At 42.6% G+C, this 17,787-nt stretch overlaps 1 protein-coding gene and 1 long non-coding RNA gene across 3 annotated transcripts in view; one reads left to right on the forward strand and one right to left on the reverse strand.

Annotated features, from left to right (window-relative positions):
- Positions 1 to 9,383, reverse strand: part of MAP3K5 (mitogen-activated protein kinase kinase kinase 5) — a 194,524-nt gene extending 185,141 nt beyond the window's left edge. Inside the window, exon 1 of one of the 2 annotated variants that reach the window (XM_045865609.2) lies at positions 8,409 to 9,383. In XM_045865609.2, the coding sequence (XP_045721565.1) occupies positions 8,409 to 8,832 (424 nt within the window). In that variant the 5' untranslated portion in view covers positions 8,833 to 9,383. The remainder of the gene's footprint in view (positions 1 to 8,408) is intronic. The other variant, XM_064598140.1, reaches the window with a different exon arrangement.
- Positions 9,384 to 14,957: 5,574 nt separating this feature from the next.
- Positions 14,958 to 17,298, forward strand: LOC123837200 (uncharacterized). The gene is made up of 3 exons (XR_006789169.2): positions 14,958 to 15,087; positions 16,724 to 16,796; positions 16,962 to 17,298. It is a non-coding gene; the product is annotated as an uncharacterized LOC123837200 (long non-coding RNA).
- The last annotated feature ends 489 nt before the right edge of the window (positions 17,299 to 17,787 follow it).

The following is a 17,787-nucleotide window of genomic DNA, read 5'->3' on the forward strand; positions in this document are numbered from 1 at the left end:
TATTCTCCTGCAGACTTACACCTGTTTCTCTTCCGTGATTCTTCAGCGCATCCATCATAGTAAGAGGCGCATTAAAGGCAATTGATAAATGTTCATGGAATTGAATTACCGAGAATATCTGCTCTAACATTAGAGGAAAGTGACTCGGACTCAGGAGGCTGAATTTCTCAGGGAACCAAGGAAAGAAACTGTCCCATACTATGTTGTAAACCCAGCTCTCGGGTTCCCTCGAGAGAAAGGCTTGTTTTGGTCTACACTTGGCAAGTCCCTCTGACGATCCATGCCCAGAAAATAGCCTAACAGTTACCTGGAGGAAGCCCAATTGATAGGTCCAGCTGAAGCAACTGGCAACCAGGACTCAGCCCAGGCGGTATTGATAAAGAGATGTCAAAGGCAGCTTTCTGATGGGTTATTTTACAAGATTATTAACAAGAAGTCACTGAAATTTGTTAACAAGAGGTGTCCAGGAGTTACATCTCACTCCCATGACTCTTCTTCATAATAATCCTACCAACATGGACCAAGATGTTAGCACCGATCCTTTTCAATAGCAAATGTGCTTGGAAATGCTCTTCACTGCAGGAGGAATGTATGGCATAGTGGAAAAACTACCTCAATTTGGAAGTCACAAGACCCGACTTTGACTCCTACTCAACCACGTGATTTATTCTGGCCAAATCACAGACCCTCTCCAACGAGGCGCTGCCTCAACTGCAAAATCCAGGTACTTACTTGGCCACATCAATTTATTCTATAGAGCTAATAAGATGATCAAAAGAGGATGACACTGCACAGGACAACATATATTTATATTATCATTCTGATCTAGCCAAATAAAATCACCTGTACCCCAACATAACCAAACTATAAAGTGGGCAATACCTAGCTGGAGTTATAAAAGCATGGCCCCTGTGCATTAGGAATCACACTGTTTCTGCTGGCTGCCTTGGCTATAAGCTGATATTTGTCAATCAACATATTAGAAAAATTAAATGTGACATAAAGAGATACCTGACATGCAATAGTCTGCCTTGACTCCTTCTCCCTGGATGATTTTTTTTTCATAAGAAATAGGGGTAACCAAGATTTTGATTTTTATTTATTTATTTATTTATTTATTTATTTATTTATTTATTTATTTATTTGAGAGAGAATGAGAGAGAGAGAGCATGAGCAGGGGGAAGGGTCAGAGAGAGAAGCAGACTCCCCACTGAGCAGGGAGCCCAATGCAGGACTCCATCCCAGGACTCCAGGATCATGACCTGAGCCGAAGGCAGTCACTTAACCAACTGAGCCACCCAGGCGCCCAGGGTAACCAAGATTTTTAAAGGAGAATGAATTCTTTGGCTTAGGCAAATACTTGGTTTGAAATGATTTGGAGTCAATGAACACATGGCCTGAAATCCACGGACATTCAATAGGGTAGCCCTCCCCCATGTTTCTTAAGAGTTCTTAGAAGCCACTAAAAGTGTTGGAGAATACTGACATAATTGGTCACAACCATTTTAAGAGACTTGCTACACAAAGGAATATAACTTCCTTCCTGTATGAATCATATACCAAAGGCAACTGCTTTCCTCATTGTTGATTACCTACTGTAACAGAAAATGTTTGCTTGTAATGGAATGTTTACTGTTCCTTGTGCAACCTGTGGCATTTAAGTTCCACAGATCTGCTCGGCTGTGATTTTCAGTAGGAGATGCTGTTAACATTGAAATGTTCTCTCCTCCTTTCTGTCTCCCCTAAGAAAATTACCAAGATGTAGCCTGGATTATGTCCCTCTTAGTTTTTGTTTCCTTTTGGGGGAAAAAAAAACCAAACCACTACAAAATAAAACTCACATAAGATGCAAGTACTCACTTTTTAAAATTTTTGGAATAATTAGGTAAGACCTTAAAAATCAGCCTTGTCTCGAACCCTTCCTCCTTCTCCAATGATCTGGCACATCTTTTGATCAGTTTCTTCAACCAACATCTCCAACCAGAGATGAAAAAAGCTAATATATTAAAGTAACTAAGGAAATCAATGTATTAGAATCACCAGTGGATTTTTTAAAAAAAATTTTTATAATTTTGCTTTGCTTTCCTTTTTTGTTTTTATGTGCCACTAATAAAATTGGCTAATTCAATTTTGCTCCCTGAAAATAATGGTATCTTTCTTAACTAGAGCCAGTTTCCCCATTTATCTATATCCAAACTATGAATGGTGAGGCTGTTTTCAAGACACACCCTTCTCAAGGCTGTGGGTTCTGGGTTTCTTCCTGCAATCCACAGAGCTATAGGTTCCCACAACACTGCCCACCCTGCCTCATTTACCATATTCTCAACTTTCATCTTGCTCCACGCAGAGGGGGTGGTGTTTGAAGAGAACACTTGGGACAACTACTTGGAAAGCAGTTGGTGGAGATCGGCACATTCACTGGGCTTTGCACTTGTCAATCCCCCATTGCTCCACAAAGAAGCTGTGAACCAATTTTATCCTGCAAACCAGTAACAGGAACTGCACGGGCCTCTAACAAGGCCTCTGAAACAGGAAGCAGGGGACAGTCCTTATAGCCACCAGAGGGGAACTGACCCGTAGCAGAAAACTCCCAGAAGGCTGGCACCAGCCAAAGCCACGGGTGAGCCAAGGCCACAAATGTGCACTTATAATTAGGTTTCACCAGGAGGTGGAACCCACTCGAACTACCAGCTGATGGATGTCCCAAGCTGACCAGAGTGACCAAGTTGAGGAAAGAAATCAGGATCCCAAGAATCTGGAAAGCAGGGGCAGTCATGACAATCTGCGGTTGACAATTTGGGGTAAGAAGTGGGTGCTCTAAAAACAAATTTATTTGTATGCTTTGGAATTTGCCTTTTTGTTTTAGTTTTTTCCAATTTTCTAGTAAAGTTCCTTTTGGAACATTATAATTTTGCTTCGATTGACCAGTTATCCAAAACAACAACAACAAAACCAAGAGGAAGCCCAGTGCTCTGCGTTCACAGGGGGTGGGCGGCAGTTGCCCAAACGGTGTGCCAGCAAAAAGTTAAAAGCCCAGAGAACAACCATGTGTGGGACACCACTGGGATTTTTTTTTAATTTTATTTTATTATGTTATGTTAGTCACCATACAATACATCATTAGTTTTTGATGTAGTGATCCACACTTCATTGTTTTCGGATTTTTTTTTTTTAAATACCTTCCTAACCAGAGTTCTTCCTTATGAGTTTGTCTCTCTTTACTCTTTGGATAATTTTGCTAAGGTCTGTTCCTAGTGCAAAGAAGCAGCGATGAAAGATATGAAGGGACTACAAGGTGGTGTACATCAGAGGTTCTCAGCACGTTGCTCCATTGCTCTGCTGATTGGTGAGATAAGGGAAATGGGGGAAAACAGAATAATATTGAGTTTTCCTGCACATTTACTGTATGCAAAGAGCTATCCTTTATTCTAACGTTATGCCTTCCCTAACTGAACGTAAAAATGGCTTTTCTTTTTAAGAGATCGTGGCAGTAGGTGGCTGGTTGTTGAGTTCTAGCTCTTTCTCTCTTCAATAGCCTTATTTGGAAAAATGAAAGGTTGACAAACACATGTCAAGTCTTCCAATTTTTTTAACTGGTCCATTGGAACCACTATTTATGAAATACAGATTTCACCCACTCCCTCAAAGTATATGAAACAATACATAACAAACGCTTCCCTGGATTTAAAAGCAGAAAATGCAGAAGTGGGCTAGAAGACTTTCAAGAACTTGTCAGTCTGGGATAGACAGGAGACAAAGGTTGTGTTTGTTTTGCTTTTTATCAAATAAGATCGGAAGTCCCAAGGAACTATGCTGGGAGCCAGTAGAACCAAAGGAGGCTCAGATGCCATCAGAAAGTTCAGATGCCTCGCCAGTGACAAGGCCTACATGAGCGACGTTCATCCCAAGCCCAAGCCAAGCAGGAACATAATAGAGATGAGATGATAAAAGCTAAATTACCATCTCAACCAGCATGTGTTTCCTTCCTGTTACCCACTGTTGCTACAGGGTGAAGGGCTGAGGACCAGGCTGCCATCTGCAGGGAGCCTGGCTTGGAGAAAGTCTCCAGTGCATGTAATGGCTGGGAGGGTAGGGGAAGCAGGCAGCCCACCTAATCCCGTGCCCACTAGAGGGGGTGGAGTGGCCTTGAGCAGAGTGATGTCCCTGGCTCTTACATCAACAGGAAGTGGAGGGCCATAAATAGAAGGTCAGGAGGGGAAGAAGTTTGAAAGAGGTGAAAGTGTTAATGGATCCCCGGCTGGCACCACCTCCTCCGGTCCAGTCACCAAGTACCCAGCACTGAACATCAAGTACTGAGCACTGGGCATCACCCAGCACCCAGCACTGAGCATCACCAAGCATCCTTCTTCTCCCCTGCCCAGCCTCCCTCTTCCCCCTGTAACCTTCCCATCCTTCCTGTGTACCTTACCTCACCACATCACCTCCAGTCATCCTCACCCACCCAAAGTGATGCTAAGGTAACATTTGGCCAGGTGTTACCAGAAACTAGATGAAAGCAGAAGTTACGGATCAAACATAAGGAGAAATGTGTTCAAAGCCCCAGTTTTCGGTCTTAGGAACACAACTTTCCTGAATGTTTAAAGTGGTGAGTGGGCTCCATACTTCATGTACCCGGAGTTAACAAGGCTTCTCACAGGCTAGTCTCAGAATCTCACCATCATCTATAATACTGCTTCTGAAGAAAAGTACGCTCCTGGTTCCACGCAGTAACCTTCAGTCATTTCATCTGAATGAATGAGTATAGTCTCTTTATGGTTTAGTTTCCTTATAAACAAAATGGGGGGGGGGACATTAAAGCCTACTCTCACTATACTTCACAGAACTGATGCTCATTAAAAAGATCTGTGTTTTTTTAAGACACTGCCGGTCAGATCTGTCTACCTGAATGGAGTAGCTCTGTATCACTAATGTCTGTTATCGCTAACATCTCTTTGCTTTTATAGAAATTTACTGCCTACCACGCAGGGGGCTGGGAAGGCGTGTTGTTAGCTTGCCATTTGCCATCTCTGAGTAATAGTCTTATACACGTAAACATAATGAATTTTCACAAAAACTCTGATAGAACATTAGTTTCCTCTCAGAACAGAAATGAAAGAGAGAATGACAAGTGTAGTCAAAGAACAAACTAGATTACAGTTAAACAATAATCAAATGGGGAAAACCTTTAACTGCAATCTATTCTTTAGAAAGGCTCCAGGACACACAGATAGGGGAAGCTAGTAAAAATGCAACCAAGCTTTAAGTCCTTGTCCGTGCCAATAAACTGAGCTATTCCAAGTAGTCCTTGCTCACCCGTCCACCCCAGTTCAGCCGTCACCTCTGAATCCGCCCTACCCCCAGTCTGATTCTAGAATCTGTTTCCTGGGACCCCTGGCGTTTTGTATGGACCTTCACAGAGGCTGCAGTGCAGCTGGGCTTTATACCTGTCTTACCCACTAACCGTGAACTCCTTGAGGGGCCAAGAACATGATATAAAAAAGCAGTTCATTTACCTCAAGGGATGGAAATAATTCATTTTGTATTCATGTAATTTTAAAATGCAGAATTTGAGAGCTGGAGAGAATTTCAGAGACCAATTATTCCAAGCTTTCCCTCTCTTCTGAGATTTTAAATGACTTGCTCCAAATTAGACAAGAACCAAAGACCAGAACCCAGATCTTGACACTCTTGTTCTGATGCTCTGTCCCAGCATACCATGCTGCCCTACCTTTGCAAACTCACAGAGTTAAATGAGGGAGTCTTAGAAATTTAGTTCAATTTCCCCCTCCACTTCGGCCCTTGGTCAAGTTCATAGGCCTTTGGAGGAGATGAAGGACTTTGCTCACAATGATGTGGTTCAGAGCAGCGCCAGGATGAAAACTCAGATCTAACTTGCGGGGCCAATGTTCTTCCCTGTACATCATAGTGATTCAACTTTCCCGTGGAGGGAGTGAATGCAGAAGCAGAACAAAAGAGAGCATGGCCCAGGGGCCAAAAATCTCACCAGGCCTGTTTTTGTATAGCTTGCAAAACTAAGCATGGTCTTTTACATTTTTAAATGGTTGAAAAATATTCGAAGGAATCTGAAATGCAAATTTCCGTGTCCATTAATAAAGTTTTACTGGAATACAGCCACAATCACATACATGTTTAGGGACTGTTGTGGCTGCTATCGTTAACAACGCAGAGAGCTGACGAGCTGCAAGAGGGACCTCCTGCAAAGTCTGAAATATTTACCATCTGGCCCTTCCCAGAAAAATCTATCCCTGGTGGAGGAGAAGCAAGCGCTCTCTCAGAAATCAGGAAAAAAAAAAAAAAAGTTTTACTACCACCAAACTCAGCAGCCCTCAGTGGAGAAAAACCAAGGATTTGGACAAAACTCATACCATCTGCACTCGGTCACATCTTCATGCTGAATGACAGGGCTCAGAGTTCACGTCACGCGCATAAGCAGGGGTTAAACTGGGGCCTGCCCAGCTTGAATGAAGCAGTAGATGGGACAGAGCTGGCTCAGTAACAGGTCTTCCCAGAGCGTCCTCCCCACTGCACCTCAATGGCTCCCGAGGTCCCTGCCAGCTCTCCATCACATGATTCCAAGATAGAGAGCTTCCCTTGACTCAGAGTAAATCAGCCCAGCTGAATGGAGGCAACATGGGCAAAGATGACCTTTTAGGGTCAGCCACCTGAGTAGAACCCTGCATTGACCAGTTACTACCTATAAGTCCAGGCCAGTTATGGAGCCCTTGGTTTTCTCATCTAAGAAGAAGAGTTAAGTCCTTCCTTCATGGGCTTGTTTGGGGGATTAAAGATACAGTTCAAATGTCAGTCCCCTTGTCATCTTCCTCTCTCCCTTTCCCACACAGTTATTTGGAGAATAAACAGTAAGTGAGCCTTGTTAGGAAACTTTCTTTCAAATTAGCTTAGAGTTTAAGATTTTTTTATAGAGTCTTATAAAAAATACGGAATCTATCAGAGCAATAAAAATAGGCTATTTGCTTGGGTGTTTTCCTCACATATCTTTCAGTTCTTTGAAGCATGAAGCTTCTTCCAAAATATAATCCCAAAATAAGAGTGCTATAATTTTTTGAAAAGTTACATTTATGCAATCTTTATAGCAAGCCACACAAAAAACTAAGCTATAATATATCATACTCATGTTCAGTTATGAAGACCAAGACTGTAAAAAATATCAGCACCAGAGAGCCCTAGTTTATTTAGTCTGGCTTCCTTAACATGAATTTCTTCTTGTTCTTAAAATATTCAGCTTTGGCCGAATTCCAAAGCTGACATAAGCCTACTTCAGGTGTTTTGAAGAGACTGAAGAGAATCAGAACTGAAAGCAAGACTGGAATATAAAATCTTTTATGTGATCACAAATGCAAGAACCTTATTGTTTCAAACCACCATTAAATCAAATTTGCCATCCACACTTACAAAAATAAATATGTATATATTCTCATATTTGGTTGTACAGGGTACTTAAGGTTAATTTCAATAGCATGTTATTATTTCTAACATTGGCAAACAGATACTAACTGCATCAGTCACTAGAACTGCAATGACACTTTCCGAAATCCGTGATAGGGTGAAAAGATACATTTTTTTATGGATTATGCTAGTAATCACTTTAAATAGCCAAACTAATCTTAGTTATTAAAACAGCAAATAGCATTTTAAACAATGTTAAATTATGTACTTTCCAGCCTATCATGGTATACCCCATGGGGTAATAAAAAACAGACCCCGGTTCTCCCACCAAAATCCTTACAAAGAAACCACATAAGTCTAGTGCAAGCGACAAGGTTATTGCTTTTGGAAGTTATTGGATGGAAGTTCAAAATGGTAAGGCTGGGACATCCAAGCTACTAAACACGTTTAAGTAAAATGACTTGGGAAGATCACGACACAGCATGCAAATTCGTATAGATCGACTCTGCCAGCAGCAGGCTGCGTGGTTCCTGTACTCCCAAAACTACACAGAGAAAAAAATAAGAGCGTCATCTCAAACAGTCACAGGTATATATAGAAGGAGAATATGGGCCAAACCTAACAGAAGAGAAACCAAGACACCAAACGGACAAAGGCTGATTGGGGCACTATCTCGCACTGCTGAAGAACTGAAAAGTTCTTTTTACGGACCCCTGGCTCCAGTGCGGGCGGGTGGGTGAGTCAGTCGGTCCAACACAAATACACACAGGATCTCGCATCAGCACCCACTCTTCCCCAGATCAGCGAGCGCCAGGCGCAGTCACGCAGCGCCGCTCGCTGCCCCTAAGGTGGGGCAAGAACTAAACAAGTAGGAAGCACGCTTGCAGCCTAGAAAAACACTGCCCCCCCCGGCCCCCCGCGGCGGCCAGGGAAAACGCGGCCCCTGACCGTGGAGGATGGGGAAGGGGTTGCACACGCACCTGCATTGTAAAAACGGTCCAGCACGGTGGTTTCCCCAAAGTCCAGTTTACCAAAATGCAGGGTCTCCAGTGTGGCGCCCACCGTCTCGCACGCCTCCCGCAGGCTCTGCAGGGCCTCGCTCTCGGCCACCACCAGCTGCCCCTGACTCGCTTCGTTGATCACATATGCCACCGTGGTCCGTCGGCCGCCTCCGCTACTAGAGTTGCCCCGGCACCGGGTGGCGCTGCTCCCAGAGGTGGCAGCGGGACAACCGGTGCCAGGGGCGGCGGCAGTCTCTACGTTCCAGAAGCTGCCCGGCGGCGGCGGCGGCAGCTGGCTCTCCTCGTCCTCGGCCGCCACAGCCGCTCCTCCCCTCCGGCTGCTGCCGCCCTCGGCGAAGGGTGGCACCGAGAAAGTGATGCCCTCGCCCGCTTCGGCGCTCATCTCTCCCGGCCGGGCGGCGGCGGCGTCCCCCGCCCAGCCGCACCGTCTGGCCAGCCACAGCTCCGGGCTGCTCCGCGCGCGCCGGGCTAAGCAGCTGCCATCGCGCGTCGCACCCTCCGCGCCGCGCCGCCGCCTCCTCTCCGGCGCCCTCTCCCCCGAAGGGACGCCGCTGCTCGGCGGTGGCTCGCCCCTCCTCGGCGCCTCCGTGGCCGCGCCGCTCGTCCGAGGCAGGGTGTAGAGTACAAGGGGTGGGGACGCCAGGTTGAGCGGGAAGGGACAGCGCTTCCTTCTCTTGGCCCGCAGACAAGTCAGCTCGCAAACCTGCGCCGCCGTGCAGCTCAAGGGCGCCGCGCTCGGGGTGCGGTGCGCCCTGGCCACCCGGAGCGCGGCCCCGGCTCCTTCCGTGCCGGGAGCTGGGAGGGGTCGGGGAGGGTGCCCGCTGGGCGGGGAGCTACCTGGCCAGCACCTCTCGGGCGGGCAGGCTCCCCGGGCTGCGTCCGGGAACAGCAGCAGCCGCAACCGAAAGGACCCGCCTCCCTCCTCGGCGGCAGCTCCCCTTCATCGGCTCTGTTTCCTCCTCCTCCTCCTCCCCTGGCCTCGTTTCTCGCCCGAGCGTGCCGCGGCCGCTTCGTCCCAGCGCCAGCCTCGCCGCTGGCGTCTCGCCGCCCCTCGCAGCCGCTCGCCCTGTGGGCCACCGGCTTCGGCCGCCCACTCGTCGCGGCACCAAGACTCAGGGCCCGCCCCCGGGGAGGGCCCTGCTGGGAAGCTCCAGCCGGGACGAAACCGACCGCGCCGCGGCTCCCGGACTTCGGCTGGGCCCCGAGCGCGGCGCGGGGCCGGGGTTCTCCGCCGTCACCCACCGGGCCCCCACCTACGAAGACGCGGAGTCAGCCAAAGTCCGGAGCGCACGCGACCGCAGCTTGGCGCAAAAAAAGTCTCTCCCGAGAACGCTCGGGGCTTGGGAGCTATCCGGGAGGCTTCTGCAGCGGTCCCCGCGGCCAGGGCGCCCCCCTCCGGCGCCTGCCGGGCTCGCCCTGCGCGTGGTCTGGTACAGAGCCGCGCCGACGCGCTGGGGCTGCGCGGGGAGGCCCGCGTTGCGCAAAGCGGGCGCATTTACACTAGCACCCGGCGGCGGGGGCCTAAACTGGACGGCCATCGATTCCCGACAGTGGCGCTCCGGGAGTGGCCGGCATAATTTACCAGGTCGGCCTCTGCTACTTTCCATTTAAAAAATTCCAGTGGCTATGTTAATATTAAAGGGAGTAACTGAAACGACTTAACATTTTCATTTAGGTTCTTATAAAACTCCCCCCGCCCCGCCCCCACACACATTCTTTCTGGAGAAAGAATAAGGAGTCTGTGTATACCCCACTCCGCAAAGCATCATCCACCAGATGAAAGGAGGAAATTAAGTGGCATTCTATTTTTTAAATTGCACCCCGGCGGGGGGAGGGGGGAGGATACCTGGATTGCTTAAGAGCGATGAAAAGGAAGAGATCTACTTCTTCGGGGAGCAAAAACATGTGTAAGTTCTCAGAGAACTTCTCCAAAATGCTCTAATTGTTGGGAAAACCGGTGAAAATTGCAGCGAAATAAAGTAACGACTTTGGACTTCCCATCTCGGAGATGGGAACAGAGATTAATGAGTTCTGTAAATAAAGTAGAATAATGCAAATTATTAATGCAAATTCAAGTTTAGAAGAAAAGGAAGGATAAAACATTTGAGTAGTAGAGTTAAAAAAAGGAAGGAAATAATAGTGAGGAAAACACCTAGCAGCTACACAACCATATCCTCAATGAAGCAAGTGACATTAGCTTTTTCTAAAGGTTTGTAAAATGATAGAAGTAAATTTATAGTAAGGAAATTATATATCAAATGGGATCTATATGATCTCTGTCTGCTTTAGGACTTGATCTCATTAGTAAAGTAGATATTTAGTGAATCAGGTATCATACTGGAATAAAATACTGACAGGCTCCTAATAGATATACACGTTTTATTATTTCCAACTTGTCAAACCTCCAAACTCCTGTGGAGTAGATAATCCTTCACCCCATCCTGGCCCCAAACAATACATGCTGGAAATTCATTAGGACCATGTCAGGAAAACTAAAATGCCTAAATTCTCAAATCGCATTTTGCTACACAAATAAGATCTGAGATTATATAAAAAACTATTTTCTAAAACCCATACCTTTTTAGATCATTTCACCTTTGACCCCTTCCAGATCTTTTCAGAGCCATTTTTCATACACACAATTTTTATTTTTGTTTTACTTTGTTTGCTTGGTTTTACTTTGAATTGATGTAATAACTTTAAAGATCACCCAAACCCCCAGTGCAATGATATGACGGCTTCTAGTTGGTGCTAAGGCTCTCTCACTACCTAAATGGCGTGGTTTAGCTAATTAAACTTACATGCCATGTATTAGATTGAACCATATGAAATTTCCATTTTATAGCTAAATTCAGATGGTTCAACTTACAACTCAGATGTGGGGTCTGTGTAGAGGCAGAGAGTACAGGTGGGGTACTGAGACCTAGCCTGCTCTTAGCTTGCCAAGCCTGGCTTAGGGTGTCCTGGAGGAATGAAAGCCTTTTTCTAATTGGACTACTTAGAAGTTGTGCCTTTGCAATTTGTCTGTAAAGAAGGAGCACTTTTTCTAATCCAAAAGGACATCTAAGATGATAGTGGTGAACAGGGAAAAACCATTGCCTATCTTGGGGCAATATTTGTTCTTGAAAAGGCAAAATGTCATGTGAATTTTAAGCCTGAAATGGACAAGGATCTCCTAGCTGGCTAGTTTTTGTTTTAGGTGACAAGTGTGCCTTTCTCTGTATCCTCAGATAAGATAAATGGGAATACAATATACTCTTAATTCCAAAAAGTATTTAAGGTTACAGACAAAACAACATAATGTTTTATACGTAATAATGTAAATATGAGTTCAAATTATCAGAAATCAATAAGGAAGCCAGTAAAGAAGTATCAAGTACCTGGGATGAATTAATAATTTAATTATTGCTAAGTTTAGCTCCATCTGTTTTGGCTGCCAAAATAAAAAGAAAATACATAAGTGTACATATAGTCACATGAAGAGTCAAGTCTTGTCCTGGCATGGAATTCTATGAAGACTTTATTACAGAATCCAATATAGAGTACATTAAGCAATACAATAGAATTGAATATGGATTTGTAAAAAAATTATGTATGTTCTTCAAATGTATATTTAATATTTTTAGACGCCAAGAACACAATATTAAATATTAATTCAATGAAAGCATTTCAGAGGAACCTAAAATAATATAAATCAGATGCAATACTTTCTAATTATATCAATCACCTTAATAAATGTGAGGAGTTGAGGGTATTATGTAATTCACTGTAAGATCATAACTTAGTATTCTGCATCGAGGAAAGAAGGAACCCAAGGAAATAGGTAACATATTGCTTAGATCCTATCATAAATAGCAGGCTTCCCTAGAAACTTTTGACAAGAATTAAATCACAGTCAGTGAATGACAGAAGTATAATATCATATTCTATGATCTCTTTACACTTTTAAAAGGCATGGCAGCAAAACTGAAGTTTACCGGTCAGAATCATATTCTGACTCAGAGTCTATTTCTCTTGCACTTAGAAATAAGCCTTGGGACACCTTTGAGAATCCCTACAGGTAGAGTAAAGAATTTTCCTAATAAAGAGCTAGAGAAATACAAGGGAGAGATTTCTGTTTCTGATTATGACAGATTAGGTCTTTCCTTCTCACTGAATGAGCCAAAGAACAAAATTTGAAATTTAAAATAAAGGCATTAAAGCACTAATGAGATAATGAGGAACTATCTGGCCAGATTTTGGAAAAGAGGCCAGGGCTCTGGAAGGTGTTTTCACAGTTGGGGCTGCTTTAGGCCTGGCAGTTTTTGAGAGCCTGAATTAGGCAGCTGAAAGGCTGAACTAAATTTTTGACAACACCTGGAAGGACAAAAGCGAGAATGATATAGTCAAAAAGTAGGAGTGAAATAAAAGTAAAATGACTCTTACATGGGTAGCACCCTGTCTCCAGGTATCTGAGCAACCCAGAAAAAAGTCTCAAACCCTGAAATTGGTTTAAAGTAATTCCAGTCATTCAACAAACAAAAGTCACTCCAGAGGAAGATAACATCATCCTGGACCATGAATTATTTCTACAAATGTAAGATCTGTGCATATAGGCAAACATTTGAATGCATGGTAGAATGGTAGAGGAGGAGAAGGATATGAACCAAATCCTGATTTTGCCATCTGTTCCTGAGTTCTCTCTTCCAGATCCACTCTCCATTCACATCCCCCTAGTCTCTGCCTTGGGAGGCTAGTCTGTATGAACTAAATCAATGGGCTTCCTTGCTTTCTGTTTACCAACTGGGATTGATCAATGGTGAGGCCAGGTAGGGTATCTGAGGGAGGAAGGGGATTGGGACTTTGTGAGTCACCTCAGGCTGGCTATGTTCTTCAATAGGAAGTCATTGCTTTTCTCAAGGGGCAGATCCTACAGGATCCACTTTCCTACAGGACCTCATAACTGTCCCTCACCTTGTCCTCTGGTACCTAGAATTGATGATAACTCTGAAGCCATTAGCCCCAAGTTTCAGCACAGTCCTTTGAAGCTTCCTTTGTACCTCTTCCACACCTTCGTAATTAGTCTTTTTGCAAACAAACCCACCTCGAATTATCTTGTATCTTGACTCTGATAACTTTTGAGCTTTTGCAAGCTTTGACTTTGATAACTCATGAGCTTTTGCAAATTAGAAAACTAATTTAACTCTTTGGGTCTGGTTCCTCACCCATAAAATAAAGTGTTGAATTAGATTAAATTGAAAATCCTTTGAAACTCTAATGTGCTGTGTTTAAGTATTCAGTTGAAATACCAGTTCCCATACTAAATTGAGATGTGTAAAGAACGAAAATACCACTGGGTAACGAAATAGTACATGGGGGAACTTTCTCTTTGTAGAAATATTCTAGCGAATACACATAAAAAAGTCTGAGGTAGTTAGAATATCACCATTTTGCAACTTTTAATGAATTTGGATCCAGGTATGGATCATCAATAGTCACTAACATCACTAAAAGAGAGAGAACTAGATATGTGCTTCCTGAAGGAAAAACACACCACCAATTATGAGGTAGTCATACCAAAAATGGTGGGCATGAATCTCATCAAATCCCTAGAATCCAAGGCTGAGATTGCACAGCTAATTCCCAGAAATATAGAGGACCAAAACAGGTTAAGACATTCTGGAGATGCAACTTGCAGAACCGACACTGTGGGAAATTTTGTCAGGTGAATGGCTCATTTTCTTACACAAGTAAGTTACTACCACTGTAACTGATGCTAAGTTCATTGTCTAGTAATAACATGGTCAAATGTGTCTTAGGGACATTTCCAGTTGAAAAAATAAGTGCCCAGCACGCTTTATGTTCCTATCTCCTGTCTCCCATCTAGATGAGGAGCCCAGAGGAAAAAGGTTACCCAGTGTCAGACAAGGAGTGAGTAACAAAACAAGGGTTCTAATCCAGAGCCTATGTTATTATCCACAATGAAGGCATAAGATCATCACTTCAGAAAATATCAAGCAGCTTGCTTTTTTTTTTTGCTTTGGTGTGAAGACGTGCAACCCTTTCATTTCACAGCTGCATAAAGTTTAAAAGAAGGGCAATGAGAAGTTCAAACAGTCTATTTGCCAAATTTGGAATTAAAATATCATGTCAAAAGACCATTCTTACTTGTTATTCTGGAAGTTGTGTAGAGTAGTTGTGTTTGCAAGCTCTTTCGTCAGAAGCCAGGGAGAGGGAAGTCCTGAGGAACAACCTGAGACTAAAGTCAACAGGGGTGGATGCTGTTTGTGTTGATAGTTACACTATTACCACCACTACTACCTCTTATTACTTTAAAATTACTCTTATTACTACTACTAGAGTGCATGTTTGATGTGGTGGTTGTTAAAAAACAAGTTTAGAAACCAAGGCTGGGGCCAGATTTTGAAGCATCTTGATGAAAGATAAATTTAACTTCATCCCCCAAGAAAAAGAGACATTCAAGGATTTTGAGCAGAGGAGTAATATGATCCAATCTATATTTTAGAAAGAAAACTCTCACTGATGTCAACATCTGGGCCTGCAGCTAAACACAAAAGGAAGTTGAGAAGCTTCTACAGTATTCCAACCCTGGACTAGGGAAGGAGCAGTGATCTTGATGCATCTCACGTCTCCTCTGGTAGGAATGATTTTTGGTGGAATCTTTGATATGCTTCTTCTAAAAGCATACTTGCCAACATTTTCATTTCTCTTTATGTCCCAGGAAGGCAAGGCAATTTTAATAGAGAAATGGTTCTCTCCACGTTTTGTGAAAAGAAGACCAAAGCCTCCTCTATTTAAAATTGCCCCATGCTGCCCCTGATCGATCCATGTACCTACCATCTCCAGACTGTCAGAGTCTTGCCTTCTTCTCCCCCCTCCCAACTTTGACTAAAATTCTTACTATTAAAAGCATCCCTTTAATTTAGATAAACAACTCATGAAAAATATATACACAGGGCCACAGTAAGAGTTTTTGTGTAAGCAACAGAAACCAAAACTAAAAAAAAAAAAAAAAAAAAAAAGACTTATTTTTTTTTTTTTTGCAAAGATATTAGGGCTCAAGGCATCAAAGCAAGCCTGGGGCCCAGGCTCTAAAATACAGAAACTAAGAGCCCTCAAAGGCCAGGAGCTACAGCCAAAGTCACTCCACAGGAATGGTACCTGTGACTTTGTCACAGCTATTTTTTTTTTTGAACATTACAATTGTTAAAGACGTAAGTCCTCTAAAATTAATAGTGCCGGTTCATGAATAAATAAATCAATGAGACAGAATAGAAAATCTGAAATAGAGTCAATTACATATGAAAATTTAGTGTAAGATAAAAACAGCCTTTTAGATGATTGCAAAAGAAGGACTTTAAAAAGTCATGTTGGAATAATTGCAAAGCCATATGGAAAAGATAAAATTGGATTCATTCCCCACACCATACACCAAGAGAAATTCCAAATGGTGATGAGATTTAATTATAAAAAATGAAGCTATATGAGTACTCAGTAAATATATGGGTACATTCTTTTCAACCTAGGAACAAGAAAAACTTTCAGGACCATGACTCAAAATCCAAAAGCAAGAAAGGAAAAAATAGATAAACTTGATAACATAGAAATAAAAGATCTTTACATCGGAAAAGATATCATAAGCAAACTAGACAGACAAATAACAAACTGAGAAAAATAGCTACAACTGATTCAAAATGAATTTCTAAAAATAGAGAAGAGATTAAAAAAACCTATAGAAAATGAGTAATAGGAAGCCACAGGCTATTCATAAAGATGGAAGTACAGGTGTCTTTTACTCATATAAAAAGATGTTCAATGAGAAATAATTCATAGTGAGAAATGCAAATTAAAATTACACTAACATTCCACTTTTCACCTAATATGTTGGCAAAAATCCTAGAAGTTCAACAACACACTCTATAAGAAAATGGGCATTTGTTAATTTCTGGTGGGATTTTTAAAAAATGATAAAATACCTACAAAGGAAAATTTGTCAATATCTAGCAAAATTATATATGCACTTACCCTTTGACCCAGCAATCCCACTTCTAAAAACGTATTTCAGATATACATTGGTAAAATTGTGAAAGATATTTTTACAACGTTGTTCATTTCAGTACTATTTACAATAACAAAAAAATTAAAAATCACCCAAGCGTTCATCCATCAGGAACTGGTTTAACAAACTCTGATATATTCACTAAGTAGAGTACTTACCATGCAGCCATTAAAAGGAATGTTGACTATTCTATACATAACCATTTTTTTTCTAGTTTTCTAGTGGTTTACACTGAGAAGATAATTCTAGATTCTATTCCTCTCTTATGGCTGGGATCAGAGATCCAGGTAACTTTTTTTTTTTTTAAGTCACATGTTATATTTCCACTGAATTTTGTAATACAAATGCATGTGGGCACACACACACACACCGTGTATGTGTCACTTGCACAATAAAATGTGTCACTTTCTTATAACACGCTATATACGACTTGCTACTCCTTATATTTTCAGAACCCAGACAACAAGAAGTACATGGCTACAAACCTTGAAAGAAGATAAATAAATGAGGTGATTCTCTGTCAGGAGGGAATTTCTGGATAGTGGTGCAGGGAAAGAAAACTCCAACAGAAGCCAGGTATCTTTGTTGAAGATAAAGAATTGGAATTTGTGGAGGCTAAGGCCGTTAGAATGTGAAGGACAGAGTATCCAAGAGGAGGAAGGTATGCAGAGAAAGAATTCCAGAAATCTGCATACAAGACCTTCAAGTCTTTGATACCAGACTGCACGTGCATCGGATAAAACCTCATAGGGCAAGGAAACAACATCCTCTGAGGAAAGAGTAGAATATCAGAGAACTCTAACATCACGCAGAGCTGAGAATAATTTGGGTTTTCTCCAGCCAGAGCGGAGAGAACTCATCAAAATGGAACATTTAGAAGAGATTCCAGAAGATCTACAACAGCAAGTGAGCTAGATTATCTCTAGCGTAAAGGCCATTTAGGCCTGCCTTGAATGAGCTGAGAAACAAGAAAATTCACCCATAAATAAGTAATTGCTTTCCAGAAGAAATTGGATACTTTTAAAGAAATATAACAAAAATATAGCATTCAATAAAGTAAAACACAAAACACCTCCAATCCTATCAAAACTTATCAAAGAAGGGAGAAAAATGTGACTTTTAACGAGGACAAAAATCAGTTGTAGAAACAGACCCAGAAATGACAGAGACAATGCAATTAGTAGACAAAGACATTATAACAGATATTATAAATATGCACAAATTCTCAAGAATGCAAATGAACACAAGACCATAATGAGAAAAGAAACAGAAGATGTA

This window comes from Mirounga angustirostris, unplaced genomic scaffold, assembly GCF_029215605.1.
Source record: "Mirounga angustirostris isolate CCGP_5_RB_7025 unplaced genomic scaffold, mMirAng1.0.hap1 SCAF_8, whole genome shotgun sequence".
NCBI classification, from domain to species: Eukaryota; Metazoa; Chordata; class Mammalia; order Carnivora; family Phocidae; genus Mirounga; species Mirounga angustirostris.